This window comes from Talpa europaea (genome assembly GCF_964194135.1).
Source record: "Talpa europaea genome assembly, chromosome: 16".
In the NCBI taxonomy this organism is placed as follows: Eukaryota; Metazoa; Chordata; class Mammalia; order Eulipotyphla; family Talpidae; genus Talpa; species Talpa europaea.
In genome coordinates this window covers 22279786-22296745 of record NC_140084.1, presented here as the reverse complement: position 1 = coordinate 22296745, position 16960 = coordinate 22279786, and the positions used below count along the sequence as shown (strand labels likewise).

The 16960-nt window shown below is 42.9% G+C and overlaps 1 protein-coding gene across 1 annotated transcript in view; it reads right to left on the bottom strand.

Moving 5' to 3' along the window:
• ABCC12 (ATP binding cassette subfamily C member 12) overlaps positions 1–16701 on the bottom strand; it is a gene marked incomplete at both ends in the record, with an annotated part of 63634 nt that extends 46933 nt beyond the window's left edge. The window contains 6 exons of the mRNA XM_084257079.1: positions 2770–2917; positions 3366–3539; positions 5162–5395; positions 5686–5833; positions 14746–14901; positions 16583–16701. Of these exons, the coding sequence (XP_084113205.1) occupies positions 2770–2917; positions 3366–3539; positions 5162–5395; positions 5686–5833; positions 14746–14901; positions 16583–16701 (979 nt within the window). The remainder of the gene's footprint in view (positions 1–2769; positions 2918–3365; positions 3540–5161; positions 5396–5685; positions 5834–14745; positions 14902–16582) is intronic.
• Between the last annotated feature and the right edge of the window lie 259 nt (positions 16702–16960).

Here is a 16960-nt window from a genome sequence, read left to right as displayed (position 1 = left end):
AGTCCACCCACCACTTCAGACTCCCAGGCCACTATCTGTGCTTCTGACTGACTAGGTCTCGGTGGGAGATTCCCAGGACGCCTTCCTCAGGTTTAATTCACTAGAGCGGTTCACAGAACTCAGGAAACCCAGTTACTCATAAATCACAATTTATTACAGAGGATGCAATTCAAGGACAGAGATGCACAGGACAAATTTAGGGGAAGAACTCAAGTTCCCATGCCCGCTCCTGGGGTGCCTTCTCCCATTCTGCTCATCAATGCAGAAGCTCCCCAAACCACCTCCTCCTGGGTTGTTATGGGGGTTTCCCTTCTTAGGCATGATTGATTAAGTCACTGCTCCTTAGTGATTGAACTCAACCCCCAGCCCCTCTTTCCTCCCTAGAGGTCTAGGAATGGACTAGAAGTTACAGTTGTCTATATATGGTCATTTCTCCTGACAACCAGCCCCCATCCTTAGGTGTTTCCAAAAGTCACTTTATTCATATAACAAAAGGTGCCTTGATCACTCTCAACACTTAGGAAATTCCAAGGATTTGTGGAGAAATGAATCATAAACTAGGGATAAAATCTAACTGTCTATGAGAAATATATTGGGTCATCTGAGTTTAGTCATTCAGATGACCAAATATATTTCTTATACATCACAATCTTGCACAGAGTATCAACTCTCTTCCAGTAAGAGAGACAGACACTAAAGAAATAAACAAATAAGGGCCTCCCCGGTGGCGCAGCGGTTGAGCGCTGGGTTGCGAAGCTGCCCACAGCCTCTGCAGCGCCAGTTCGATCCCCGACTGCTCGCCGGCCACCGGAGGAGGGTCCCACATGGCATGCAGACCTCTCCTGCCGCCCGCTGCTCCCCTCAGCAGTGTACTTCGGTCCTTTTGCCTGCTCTGCTCCCCGCTCTGGCTCTGGTGAATTCTCTCACCCTCCAGTGCTTCTGACTGTACCCAGTGCTTGTATAAATAAATAAATAAATCTTTAAAAAAAAAAAAAAGTATTTCTAAAAAAAATAAATAAATAAACAAATAAGAGAATTAGACAAGTTGCCATGAACATCTAACCAAAGAGATTCCAAGCAGAGTGAAGAGTAACTATGAAGATCCTGAGTGTGGATGTTATAGAAGCAGACAGAATGTTCATTTGGCTCAAGCAGAGTTACCAGAGGGTGGGGTGAGGTGTGATGAGGGCAGCGAGAGTACCAGGGCCAGATTATGCTGGACCTAACAGGCCACATGAAGGAATGTGGATGTCATTCAAAAGTCCTAAATTTGAATGATCTACCTTTGATAAGAAACCACTAAAGATTTTTCAGCAGCAGAAGGACAGGATCTAATTGACATTTTTAAAAGGTCACTGGCTGCTAAGTGCATAATGGATTTTAGGGAAGGAAGGAGAGCAAGGATTGTGGGAGAGGGTTGAATCTAAAAGTTCTTGTTGTGCCTCCCTGGTGGCGCAAGGGGTTAAGATGTAACCTATGAAGCTATCTGCAGCCACTGCAGCAAGAGTTCGATCCCCAGCCAGAGAGCTACCCACACGGCACAGCAGACCTCTCCTGACTTACCCGCTGCTCCCCTCAACAGTGTATTCCAATCTATCCACCTCTGCTGCTCCCCACTCTGTCTCTGGTGAATCCTCTCACCCCCACACCTCTGGCCTGTACCCCAGCTCTTGTATGCATGAATACATAAATCTTTAAAATAAAAGTTGTTGTAGTCCAGAAGGGAGAGGATAATTGTGTGGGATGGGGTTGTGGAAGGAAGAGAAGCAGATGGTTTCCAGGGATATTTTGGAGGAAGACCCAACAAACTCAGAGCTATTGAACCTGGTGTGCATGTCCTCCCTTAATTAAAAGCAAAGACCATTTTTCCTGATCACGTGTGTAGTTCCCAAGGTCTTGCATGTAGTAGGAATGTGGTGAATATTCATTGAGTTAAACTAAGTTAAGTCTAATGGAATCAAATCAGACAAATGGTACGAAAGTGAGTTCAATGTATGAGGAAGGGTTCCATACTAATAGAGAGTTCCAGAAGGCTGCCAGTGACCCAAACCAGAGTACTTCTTTTGGCATGGCAAGCTCCAAAGCAGGTATTCTGTAGCCACTCCCTAAAAAATATACAGCTTCAGGCCTAATTACATGCTGGTCTAAAAGTGTAATTGTAGATCTAGAGAGTCGATTGTAACAGCAGTTCAGATCATTAACTGGCCAACCACCTGGGTCTATATCAGCAATTATGTAAATGTTCCTACAATTATATTTGCATTTATATTTGATTGAAATAGTTTTAATATCATCTTTAAAAAAATTCTCTATATGATCCTCATACTTGCCCAAGGAATGTCAAGTCAGCAAACCATTCCATCTCTTGGCTGCTGCAGGTGAGGGAGAGATATGTGGGTGGGTGTAAGGGTGGGTGTGTACGTATAGACATCTTCTAAGTCAAGGAACTAGCTGGAGCCAGCTCTTCCTCAGATCATGTTTTAGTGTGTTATTTCTGCAAAAGGCAAGTGGTCAGGCTAGCATTCATTTGCCTCAGTAAAAGCTAAACCATATGTTATTCACCTGCTCACCTGCTGAGCCCTCAGGTTCACCAGAACAAATGCCTGGGTCTATTATAAAATCTCAGTAATCCTTTGAAAAGGCTGCAGAGCAGCTCAGGGATCCCCCTCTGCCCTCTTCTGGAATGCCTGGCCCCAAGAACCTTAAGAATCCCTTAGAAGAACTCATTTTACAGGGCATAATGGTTCTTTAAGCAGCAGCTTATCCTACCTTGAATGGTGTTGGTGAAAGATTTCTCCCAGGCGTACATTTTAATCAGCTTGATGCAGGTCAGAAACTCATTCATTGTCTGAACTCGTTTGTCTGTCACTGAAATTGCTGATCGTCGGAAAGCTGAATTGAGTTTAGCCATAAACATCTGAAATCAAGGTATAAACACTGTGTTCAGAGAGAACTGCTGAGATGCAGTCGTCCTGCAAGTCCAAGGATCAGAGTTTAAGTACCAGGAAAAGTTCTAAGGGAAGTGGACCCGAGATTCTCAGCTGAGTCCCTCCCTTGAGTTGTGTGTGGCGGGGGATGGGGACCTACTGGGGATCATATAGGTGATGTACAAGGGGTGTGCTGAGGAGATGTGTCCTCTTCCCCAAAGCTTTCAAATTCCAGCTTTGTAAAAAGCTAGTGTGTCAATGAAAGAATATACATCTATTGACTCAAAGTGGGGGCACCAGCTTCAGGTCAAAGTCCTAGAGACAAACCCTTCTATCCAGTTGTGTGTGTGTGTGTGTGTGTGTGTGTGTGTGTGTGAGAAAGAGAGAGAGAGAGAGAAAGAGAGAGAGAGAGTTATAACCGTAAATACCTGCCATTACCTGGATGGGGATGAATATGATATACACGGATATCCCAATGAGCGCTGTGGGCCCCAGAATGAAAAAGGAGTATACTGCACAAACAACCATTAGGATAGGGATGGTGGCTGGCAAGGGACAAAATAAGGCAGCTTCAAACAAGGAATAGCTATCACTTGATAGTATATTGAGCACCTGAAAAGAAAGCACATGGATTCAGACTTTGGAAGGGCCCCCCAATCATTTCCTCAACTGAAGACTTTCAGAATAGTGGGGGGGGGGCTATTGGTGCTCTGAAAAAACACCCTAAAGGGGATGGTGAGACAGGCATCAAAGGACTAGCATGAGGAGCTCTGTGGGTGTCATTCTGGTGAGACCTTGGAGAGGACAATCTTTTAGAGCTCAGAATCCTAATGAAGAAAGACTGAAGAGCAGTATCACCACCTAAGAGCATGCTGGAGAGACTGCTGGTTGCTTCCTCTGAATCTCTCTTTCCTTATTAGCAGAACTCCGCTTAATTCAGGACAGTGATGTGTCCAAGTAAAAGACTACATCTCCCTATTTGTGGAAGGAATGTGGCGATGTGATTACGCTAAGTTCAGTGACATACAAGCCAACTTGTCAAATGGGACTTTAGGGAAGAATGCTTAAAGGGAGGCAACCCAACCTCTCATCTCTCCTCCTTCCTACCAGTTACTTACACCACGGTTGGGACAGCTAGATCTCCCACATTCATCTGAAACCATGGAAAATATGTGCTGGGATAGTAATGGAAGAAGATAGAAAGATCTAGAAGTCCCCATGCCAGCCCTGGTTTACCCTCTTCTGGACTTCTTTTACATAGAGTCGGATGAATTTCTCTTGTTTAGTACACTGTTATTTGGGATTTTTTTTTAAAAAAGCTTATAAACACATATGTGTATATACACACACACACACACACACATACATGCTACTGAATCTGATCATAATGGATGCTTTGAATAGCATAATGGATGCTTAAAGACCAACTATAAGAAAGAAGCAAGTCCTTTTCCTCACTTCACACCACCTGGGGTTTCCCTGACTATGGAAACTTTCTTGCATAAAGAGTAAGATTATGATTGCCAAAATTAAAGACTAAAGAAAATGTGAATTCTGAAATCTAACAGGCATGGTCTTTATTATGATGTCAGCAACCCACACTACACTGCAGGAATTATCAGATCCATTGGTCCACCAGTTTCATTAAGTACCCATGGTGGGTCTGCAGGCTTCAGTATCCTGAATGACAATCAAAAGGATTAGATGAAGTTCCCCCTAAGTTGAATTGAAGCAGGGGGATATTCCACATTTTCCAGCTTGAATGGGACACTCTTTCCTGAATTCAACCCATGTTCTGCATCTCCTCCACCTCACTTAGTGGGAAGATGGGACAGGGCGGGCAGGACATAGACGAACAAGGGAGCCAGAGGCTCCAACAGGGAAGCATTTCTCATGTTTGCTTAGGAAACTCAGGGTTTTATTTTTTTTTTAAGATTTATTTATCTATGCATACAAGAACTGGGGTGTAGGCCAGAGGTGTGTGTGGGAGGGTCTGGGGACAGTGAGAGGATTCACCAGAGACAGAGTGGGGAGCAGAACAGGCAGATTGACTGAAATACACTGCTGAGGGGAGCAGCGGGCAAGGCAAGAGAGGTCTGCTGCGCCATGTGGGTAGCTCCCTGGCCGGCCGGGATGGAACTCATGCCCTGGTGGCTGGCTTGATAGCACTGTCTTTAACCCCTGTGCCACCAGGGAGGCCCCCCTCAGGGTTTACTTCTGCAAGGTCAGCATACCTCACCAACAGAGATGTGTGTCAGCATCTTGAAGGACACCAGGTTTTCAAAAACCGCGGTGGAGAGGGCCACCTTCAGCCGTATCGCCGTGCGGTAATTGATGGCCCAGGCAAGCGCCCAAAAGAGGACTTTGGTGAACTCGGTGGCAAAAAGTGCTACGCACAGGCTGACGCCAACCCAGATATTCCTGGAGATGTTCTCAGTCTGCTGGAGGATTTGGTGAATGAGAACCGTCTGTAAAACAGCGCGGTGGAGAGAAGAGAGGCCACTGGGGGTTGAGGTTGGTAGAGGAGGCCTCGGCTAATGCCAGCAAGCTGACTTTATGAGGCAAACTTTTTAATTAATTTCAGTGGCTGTGGCTGCTGTGCTTGACAAGGATTAGCTTTATGAAAATTCGCCCCCAAGGAACTCAGAGATAATGACAATGTACTAAAGTCAGCAGCTCGTAAAGAAAGTAAGTCATGGTGTTCGCTGCCAGTCTGGGGGCCTAGGAGACAAGACAGAACACGGCCAGCCCCACTCACCGGCCCAATGGCGGCCATGACGATGCACAGGATGTTGACCACAGTGTCTATCAAAACGCGGGTCCTCTGGAATTTCCAGACCACCCGGCCCAGAGAGGCTTTCTCAGGACCAACATTTTCTACCTCTTCATCCCAAAGGATTCGAAACCTGTAGTGAAAGAACAGGAAGCAGGAAAGGAACTTACATTTCAGCTGGCTGTTTGAAGACACGCCAATGGACAAACCTTGCAAGAGTCGGAGGGCAGTGGAGGCTCCAGACAAGCAGCATAAGTTCTCTTTTCCAGGGTGGCTGAGATGTGGGAGGCAAGGCCAAAGCCTCAACAAAAGCCCAAGTTGGCATCTGGCACTTTCCAGGCCTTTATTTCCAACTGTTACTGCCAATTACTGGCACAAAATCTGTCCTGATTAAAAAGCCAGAGGCAAGAGAAAATTCTTCAGGGCAGGGAGAAGTTTACTCATATCAAAGATCGGAAAGGCCAATGTGATGGGAATGTGGCAAGCAAAGGAGAGAGGTTGACATCAGACCCAGAGGAAGTGAGGAGAGGGGTCAAATCTCATGAAACCTTGTGGTTTTAGGAAAGACTTAGATTTCACTCTGAGGGCAAAGAAAACCACCACAAATTTTTTACGCTGAGGTAACAAGATAATTTTACGTACCTAAAAGAACATTCTGTTTACTGTGAGCATAATGGATCAGAGAAGAAACAAAGGCAAGAGCAAGGAGACCACAAGGGGAGACTGCATCTGGGTGGCTTGCCACTAGATTGAAGGCAAGATGAACAGAGAGCAACAACAGGACTTCTGGGTGATTAGATGTGGGAAAAAAGGAGAATGGATTTTTGCAGCAGGGACCTTTCTTGCTGGAGACTGTGTGAACCCAGCAGAAGGCTCACCGAGGAGCCAGAGGTAACCTGGGAGGCTTGCCCATGCCGGGTGCCTTCTAGCCTGCAGTTCCAGCCCAGAGGGGAGCAGCACCCACCACTGGGGCAGACCGGGCGTGCAGGGGAGCACGTTCCCGCATCACCATTTTGCAGCAGGGACCTTTCTTTGCTGAAGACTTGTGAACCCAGCAGAAATTCCCCAGAGGAGCCAGTGGTGAGCTGGGAAGGTCACCGAAGATGCCGGCCGGTACCAGCAACACAGTGTCACAAGGAATACGGCAAATTAGAAAACAGGCAGTAGGGAGTAGAAAAACCACATGCAACCCAGCAACTCCTCAGCAAAAAAGCACACTGCAAAAAGAAAACCATCTACCAGATTGCAACGACAGTAACTTGGAAGAACTTCTGAGCCTTCCAGATAGAGAATTTAAAATTGCTGTGATTAAAAAACTGACAGAAGTCATAAAGGAAAACAATGATAAGGGGAAAATAATTAATGACCAGAAGAATGAAACTGAGTCCCTAAAGAGGGAAGTAAAAGAAATGCAGGAGATCGGGCCTCCCCGTTGGCGCAGCGGTTGAGCGCAGGGTTGCGAAGCTGCCCGCAGCCTCTGCGGCGCCGGTTTGATCCCCGGCTGCTCCCCGGCCACTGGAGGAGGGTCCCACATGGCGCGCAGACCTCTCCTGCCACCCGCTGCTCCCCTCAGCAATGTACTTCGCTCCTTCTGCCTGCTCTGTTCCCCGCTCTGGCTCTGGTGAATTCTCTCACCCTCCCGCGCTTCTGACTGTACCCAGTGCTTGTATAAACAAACAAACAAATAAATAAATCTTTAAAAAAAAAAAAAGAAATGCAGGAGATCAAAGAATTAATAGAGATGCTAAAGAACTCTGGGAAAAGCAATGAAAGCAGAATAGATGAAATGGAAGAACGAATAAGTACTCTTGAAGACACAGAAATAAAAAGAACTAAAACAGAAAAGGAAGGAGAAGTACAAAGGAAAAAGACCGAAGAAAGGCTTCGGGAACTATCTGACTCCATGAGGAAAGGAAATATAAGAGTTATAGGAATCCCAGAAGGAGAGGAGAGAGATGTAGGAACAGAGAAAATATTCAAGGATATAATTGAAGAGAACTTCCCAAACGCGAAGAAGGAGCTGAAAATTGATATATAAGAAGCAAGAAGAACACCAAACTTCCATGACGAAAGGAAAAATACAGCAAGACACCTAATAGTAAAGCTCCCAAGAATTCAAGACAAGGAAAAAATAATGAAACTAACAAGAGGGAAGAAACAGATAACATTCAAAGGGAAACCAATCAGACTGACATAAGACTTCTCTGAAGAAACACTATGGGCAAGGAGAGAGTGGAGGGACATAGTCAACAGACTCCAAGAAAACAGATGCCAACCAAGAATACTCTATCCCACAAAGCTCTCCTTCCTCTTTGAAGAAAGAATAAGGACCTTCCCAGACAAACAGAAACTCTGGAATTTTATTACGACTAAACCCCCACTCCAAAAAATACTACAAGGAGTCCTAAAGCCAGAACCTCAGAGGGACAAATAACAACAAAAGAAGGCCAAAGAAAGTTATTAAAAGAATAAATAAATAAAATCAAAGGAAAGACAAACACAATGGCAAATACAGATGCTAACATATCAATACTAACTCTAAATGTAAATGGACTAAACTCTTCAATAAAAAGACACAGAGTTGCAGGCTGGATTAAGAAACAAAACCCAACCTTTTGCTGTCTCCAGGAAACACTTTTAGCTGCAAAAGATAAAAATAGACTCAAAGTTAAAGGATGGAAAACAATTCTACAAGCAAATGGACCAAAAAAGAAGGCAGGAACAGCTATACTCATATCAGATAAAACAGATTTCAAACTTAAAAAGATAAAAAGAGACCCCAGTGGTCATTACATTATGATCAAGGGGACAATACTTCAAGAAGAAATAACACTCATTAACATATATTCACCGAACGAAGGAGCACCAAAATATATCAGACAACTATTGGCATCTCTGAAAAGAGACATCAGAGAAAACACATACGTAGTGGGAGACTTCAACACACCACTATCAATAATGGATAGATCAACAAGACAAAAAATAAGTAAAGACACTAAAGCTCTAAATAAGGATCTAGAGTGCTTGGGCTTAACAGACATATATAGAACACTAAACCCAAAAAAATCTGAGTATACATTTTTCTCAAGCGCACACGGATCATTCTCTAGGATCGATCATATACTGGGGCACAAGACAAACATCAACAGATACACCAAGATTGAAATCATACCAACCATCTTTTCTGACCATGAAGGCATCAAACTAGAAATAAACCATAAAAAGAAGGCAAGGTACTCTCCTACCTCGTGGAGATTGAAACCCATACTACTGGAAGTCCACTGGACTAACGAGGAGATAAAAGAAGAAATTAAAAAAATCTTTGAATTGAATGACAAGGAGGACACCAATTTCCTAAATGTATGGGATGCAGCAAAAGCAGTAATAAGAGGAAAATATATAGCAATAGATGCTCACATCAAGAAACAAGAAAGAACTCAAAGAAACAACCTAATCTCGAGCTCAAAGATCTAGAAAAAGAACAACAAAAAAACCCCAAAACCAGTAGAAGAAAAGAAATAATAAAAACCAAAGCAGAAATAAATGAAATCAAAACTAAAAAAAAATCCAAAAGATCAATGAAACCAAGAGCTGGTTCTTCGAAAAAATAAATAAAATAGATAAACCCCTAGCCAGGCTCACAAGGGCAAAAAAGGAGAAAGCACAAATAAATAGGATAATAAATGAAAGAGGAGAAATCACAACGGACACAGCAGAAATCAAAAGAATAATTAATAACTACTATGAACAGTTATATGGAAACAAGTTCAACAATCTAGAGGAGATGGACAAATTCCTACAACTCTACAATCACCCAAAACTAGATAAAGAAGAAATAGAACACCTAAACAGACCAATTACAATTAGCGAAATTGAAATGGTAATCAAAAACCTCCCCAAAAACAAAAGCCCAGGACCTGATGGATTTACAAATGAATTCTACCAAACATTCAGAGACGAATTGGTGCCTATCCTTCACAAACTCTTCCAAAAAATTGAGAAGGAAGGTATAATACCTAACACGTTCTATGAAGCCAACATTACACTAATACCAAAACCGAACAAGGACAACACAAAAAAAGAAAACTATAGGCCAATCTCCCTAATGAACACTGATGCAAAAATCCTCAATAAAATTTTTGCTATCAGAATCCAACAGTGTATCCATAAGGTAATTCACCACGACCAAGTAGGATTCATTCCAGGGACACAAGGATGGTTCAACATCCAAAAATCAATCAACGTTATCCAACACATCAACAAAAAGAAATATAAAAACCATATGATAATATCAATAGATGCCAAGAAAGCTTTCAACAAAGTGCAACACCCATTCATGATAAAAGCCCTTGAAATTCTCGGGATACAAGGAACATACCTCAACATCATAAAGGCCATCTATGACAAGCCAACAGCCAGTATCATTCTCAATGGTGAAAAGATGAAAGCAATTCCATTAAGATCTGGAACAAGACAAGGATGTCCACTCTCACCACTGCTTTTCAATATAATACTGGAAGTCCTAGCCAGATCAATAAGACAAGAGAAAGACATACAAGGAATCCAAATAGGAAAAGAAGAAGTCAAACTATCACTATTCGCAGATGATATGATAATATACATAGAGAACCCCAAAAACTCCATAGAAAAACTAATTGAACTCATCAATCAGTTCAGCAAAGTGGCAGGATACAAAATCAACATGCAAAAGTCAGAAGCCTTCCTATACACTAACAATAAATCTGAAGAAGAAGAAATGAAAAAAACCATCCCCTTTATTATCGAAACAAAAAAAATCAAATACTTGGGAATAAATCTAACAAAAGAGGTAAAGGACCTTTACAAAGAAAACTATAAAACACTGTTAAAAGAAATAGAAGAAGATACAAAGAAATGGAAAGACATCCCCTGCTCATGGATTGGAAGAATAAACATTATTAAAATGGCCATCCTACCAAAAGCAATATACCGATTCAATGCTATTCCAATAAAAATTTCAATGTTATTCTTCAAAGAAATAGAACAATTATTGATGAAATTCATATGGAATCACCAAAAACCCCGAATAGCCAAAGCTCTCCTGAAAAAAAAAGAAGGGAATGAAGGCATCACACTCCCAGATTTCAGGCTATACTACAAAGCCATAATCATCAAAACTGCATGGTATTGGAACAAGAACAGACACACAGACCAATGGAATCAAATAGAAAATCCAGAAATAAACCCACAGATTTATGGTCAACTAATATTTGACAAAGGAGCAAGGAATATGCATTGGAGCAAAGAAAGTCTGTTCAATAAATGGTGCTGGGAAAACTGGGCCGCTACATGCAAAAGAATGAAGCTTGACTACTACCTCACACCATACACAAAAACCAACTCAAAATGGATTAAAGAACTAGACATAAAACCTGAAACCATAAAATACATAGAAGGAAATATAGGCGAAACACTACGTGATTTGCACATCAAAGACATCTTTACAGACACATCACCCAAAGCAGTGATAGTGAAGGCAAAGATAAACAGCTGGGACTACATCAAATTAAAGAGCTTCTGCACAGCAAAAGAGACAATAACAAAAACAAAGAGAAACCCCACCAACTGGGAGAACATTTTTGCACTCAACACTAATGATAAAGGATTGATCACAAAAATCTGCAAAGAGCTGATGAGACTCAACAACAGCAAAGAAAATAATCCAGTCAAAAAATGGGCAGAAGAGCTAAAAAGAAACTTCTCTGAAGAGGAAATGCAAATGGCCAACAGGCATATGAAAAAATGTTCAACATCACTTGTCATCAGGGAAATGCAAATCAAAACTACCATGAGATACCATCTTACACCAGTGAGAATGGCACATATTAAAAAAACTAGCAACAACAAATGTTGGCGAGGGTGTGGAGAAAAAGGAACTCTCCTGCACTGTTGATGGGAGTGCAAACTGTTCCAACCACTATGGAGAGCTGTGTGGAGATTTCTGGACCTACTAAACATAGAGCTTCCATATGATCCAGCAATTCCACTCCTAGGTATTTACCCAAAGGACACAGAAACATCCATTCCAAAGAGCACCTGCACCCCTATATTTATAGCAGCACTATTTACAATAGCTAAGCTTTGGAAACAGCCCAAATGCCCAAAAATAGATGACTGGATCAAGAAGATGTGGTACATATACACCATGGAATATTACTCAGCATTCAAAAAAGATAAACACATGCAATTTGCAGCAACATGGATGGCGCTGAAAGGGATCATGCTCAGCGAAATAAGCCAGAAAGAAAAAGAAAAATACCGGATGGTCTCACTCATAGCAGGAATCTAGAAAACTTAAATAAGGGACCAGTAAAATGAATAACTATAAGAAAGTGAAAATCAAAATCAACAAAAATCTATGAACCAGGACACGTTTGGGGGGTGGGTGGAGGGAGGGGAGAGATTGGGGTCAAAATGGGGGGGGGGGTTGAAATTGTATGGGGAATATAAAAATAAAATTTATTATAAAAAAAAAGAGACAAAGACATTACTTTAAAAAAAAAAAAGGGAGAATGGGGTCAGAGGTCCCAGTCGTCCAGTTTGACCAACTTTGGAGTTTACAGAAATGGTGAAAGAGAAGAGAAGAAGAGCATTGTCACGTAATCAAGCAAACAGCTTCATATGTAAGGTGCTTACCAGTCATCCCCATGCAGCTGTCCCATCAGGGACATGAATTCAGCCTGAAAGAGAGGCCTGGTGGGTCCTGGGTGGCGCAAGGGGTTAAGACGCAGCACTATAAAGTTGTCCGCAGCCACTGCAGCACGAGTTTGATCCCCAGCCAGGGAGCTACCCACATGGCACAGCATATCTCTCCTGTCTCACCCGCTGCTCCCCTCAGCAGTGTATTTCAGTCAGTCTGCCTGTTCTGTTCCCCACTCTGTCTCTGGTGAATCCTCTCACCTCCCCCACACACACACACCTCTGGGCTACACCCCAGTTCTTGTATGCATAAATAAATAAATAAATCTTAAAAAGAAAGAGAGGCATGGACTGGTGACGCATGTGAGGCTGGTTGTCTGCGTGTGTTTGGTGTGTTAAGTCTTTGGAGTGGATGAGATCGCCTCAGAACAGGCATGGCTTGGAAGAGGAGAGGATCTGAGCTGGTGTTTGGGGAATGGAAGGAAACATTAAAAACAGAGATGTTGCAACCAGAGAGGCAGAAGGAAAATCCAGTCCTCCAACGACACTGGTCCAGCCCCTCTCTCTCTTAACTTGTTGGCAACTTTCTCCAGACTGTACATTTAGAAACTACCACTGAGGGAGTTTCCTGTAGAGCACAGTGGAGGGGAAGCACAGTTGTAGAAGTCCCTGCAAGACCACGATTAAAACTCCCAGTCCAGATCAAGAAGATATGGTATAAATACACAGTGGAATACTGTTCAGCCATCAAAAAGATAAACTAATGCCATTTGAAACAATACAGATGGAAATTGAAGGGATTATGTTCAGTAAAATAAGTTAGAAGGAAAAAGAAAACTACCGAATGGTTTCACTTATAGGAGGAATATAGAAGATCAAGGGAAAAAATGATAATAGCAAAACAGAACAAAAATAAACAAACAACTATAAATCAGAGGCATTCTATAGGGGAGAGGGAGGGAGAGAGATCAAAACGGGGGCTGGAAGAGTACAAGGGACCATGGTGATAGTGTCCAGGTGAATTGGTGGTGAAAATTCTATGGGGACAACACCTGAGAAAAGAAAGCAAACATTGTAAGAATAAAAAAATAAATAAATAAATTGTCTTTTTCCTGGTCCCTTATTTAGGTTTTCTAAATTCCTGCTATGAGTGAAACCATCTGATATTTTTCTTTTCTTTCTGGCTTATTTCACTGAGCAAAATCAAAAAGCAGCTATAAACCAGAGACACACTATGCTGGGGGTGGGGAGGAGGGAGTAGGATCAAAACAAGGGGGGTGGGAATTGTATGGGGAATATAACCAAGATGAAAATGCATACATTGTGCAAAAATGAAAAATGATGTAAAAATATATAAAATTAAAATAATAATAATATAAACAAAAACAAACAAACAAATAAATAAATAAAACTCTCAGTCCTGTAAGCACATACTCCAAGCTAAGTCTTGCACTTTACCCCATGTGGCCAAAGATAAGGACACTTCTAGAAGAAACTAATGCAGAGAGGAGGCTCTAAGAACCCCCCATCTGCTTAAGACATATTGTTCATTAGAACCTCCACGTTCAATGTCACTGTTACAAAGGATGAGGTTGATGTTTTGGGGCCAACATGGAAAAATTCTAATGATCTCTAACCAGAAAACAGCAACTCTTACTTGAAAACATACCTGATATAGTTGCTTATTTTGTTGTTTAGAGAAGAAAAGAATGACTCAAGAGTAAAGAGGAAAATAAAAGGTCTTGATTTGATAGCAGATGTTTAATCAGAATAGAAACATTCCGGACACATCCAGGCCAGCACTTACCAGCGCTTACCTCTGGGCAGTAGAGCAGGGAATTCCCCCATTGCTTATGCTTCTGCTGCTTGACATGTTAATAAAAACTATGACCTACGTTGAACTAGTGAAATTTATATTTTTGCAAGTCAAGGTCATCAAATATCAGTAGTTTTGATTCAACATAAATGTACTTTGTTATAGAGAAGTTTGATAATGATTTTTAAAGTGAAATAAAGCCTGATGCCTGGAGCCACAAGCAGCACCCAGCCAGTGGGCAGTAAAGGGAGCTGCACCCCCATCTGAACACAGTGTTCCTGCCCAGCAGCAGGCAGCCGAGCCAGAAGGTGCTCAGGCTTAGGCGTGGCTCTCAAGCGGCCCTTTCTCCCCACCTTCCTTCCTGTTCCACAGCTCCCAAGAGATTGGGCCAAGAGATACAGTCAGCCTAGCCCCCATCTCAGATCTCAGAGAAATGGCCACCAGGACCCACAGGTGTCCTTCCCACACTGGGGAAATGGAACCCTCGAAAGGGCTCGCTGGCTCTCTCACAGTCAGCTTCCTCTCCCCAGGTGACCCCACATATCCTGTACCTTTTGGCATTGAGGTCAGATGAGTCATACAGGGACATCGGGGGCAGGGAGTCCACAGTCAGCCTGTGCTTGTAGCCGTTCATCATCACTGGCGTGAGCCAGGAAAATGTGGCAAAGGAGAGCAGGCCTGCGTCATCCACGGGGTTGGGTGCCAACCTAAGACAAATGAGACAATCAGTGTCCAAGACTTGGATCAGTGCCCCAACTCCCTGGCTAGAATTCCTAATACCGTAATTCCTAACCACGGCCACGCTCAGACTGTGCTTGAACCTGTCAGCCCTTTGAGCAGTGGTAGCTGGGATTAGTTAGGGCAGCTTGTGAAAACATCAGGAACCTTACAAGTTGTTGAACGCAGCCAAAGTTAACAAATAAATTACAGACATATAAGCAAGTTATCTTAAAAACAGAGGCAGTAAATACTCAAAACATCACTTTAGATTTGACTAGATCTTGAGGTCACCTCTACTTGTGTAGATTGTTTAGTCTGTTGTGTCTGGACGGAAGAAATACCATACATGGTATGTAAGGGGTCCTTGTGCATCTCTTCCTGATTTGGCATTCAGTGACATCACATTGGCTACTTGAAAGTGGCCAGGATAGTAGTATTTACACCACAAAAAATTGACAAATGCTCCCAACCATGGGATTTATTTAGTGAGCCAGTTGCTGACCCAATGTTCAAAATTCATGACCATCCATGAGGAAATGGAGACCGGCAGTTACTATTAGGAGAATCAGACACATGTTTTTGCTCTCAGAAGACTGAGAGGTGGGCAGTGCAGGGTGTGCCAAGTCAGGGGGAGGCGAATGGAAGAGGCAAGAGCTAGAGGCACACTCATGTTATATTGCGAGGATCATTTATGCCTCATAAAGTGAAGGAGGTGGATGGGGGAGGAGAAAGGAGAGAGGCGGAAAGATGGAAAGAAGCAGTTGAAAGAGGAGGATGAAGAAGAAGAAACCAAGAAGAAGGAAGAGAAAAGGAAAAAGAAATTAAAATGCCCCTGAGGAATTAACCATCTAATGCAGAATGAAAGTCACAGACACAGAATAATATCTAATTGTATGTCCCAGGCCCTGTAAAACATTTGCAGATGTCAAGATGCTGAGTCCCAGGCTCCTGTCACATGTGCCTCTGATCTCAGCTATGGAGAACACTGTCATGTACGTGCAGGCTCATACTGATGACTTGCCCTAGGCCCTGCTTTTGGAGCACTCAAGCTAAGACAACATTAACAAGGTACTATGTGCCTGAAATATTGTAACATTCTCTGAAAGTTAGTTTTTATGATAAAGTCATACATTGCTTCATAACATCATCACAACTCAGTGAAGTGGACAGTTGGGGTAGTTATGATTCCATGTTGTAGACAGTAACATCGAGCAGAGGGAGGCTGGATTACTTGGCCAAAGACTTACAACTGGTAAGAGCAGAGCAGAGATTCAAACCAGTGCTTACTAACTCCAAGGTCCTGTCATTCTCTTAAACAATTCCTTGCCTTGCCTCTCTACAAAGCACTTATTAACAGAGTCCAAAAGTGAGTATCTTTTCTGCCTGAGGCAAAGGAGGGTAGCCCATGCCCTTACCTTTCAACAGGAGAGATCAAGAAATGAGTGGTCAATAAATGAATAAATGGGTATATGGACAGATGTACGTATGCTCTGGATGGATGGATGGGTGGGTGGGTGGGTGGGTGGGTGGGTGGATGGAATGGATAAAAGGACAAGCAGCTTGAGTACCAGCAAAGAGAACAGGGACAGTGACCAATCTCCTAAAAGATTGGAAATTATAATTGGTGGTTCTGTCCTAAACCTCCCTCCAATCTTCTCCCTGGCTTACTTTGCATTGGGTCTCACTGGAATCATGGTCTTCAGGCTTGGGATATATCTCTCCACAAAGGACCTCTGCTGGCCTCGCCGGTCCAGATCCGAGATAAGGTAGGGGCCTTCACCCACCATCTTGAGGGCAGACTAGAGCCCTGGGCGCTTGGCTGAGGGACACTTTCACTCTGCTGCAGAGAGATGAGAAAAGTTCACTGACAGATGAGGACACTGAAATGAAACCAAGCAGCTCATCCTCCACCCATGAACTCCATTATTCCACCCTTCAGGCCTGGTTTACTGGTTCACCTTCCTTTATGGTGAAGTGTGACCAAAGTCTGCCACATCCATAACCTCTACCTTGAGTCTTCCTTATTAGCAAGAATATTTACTTCTT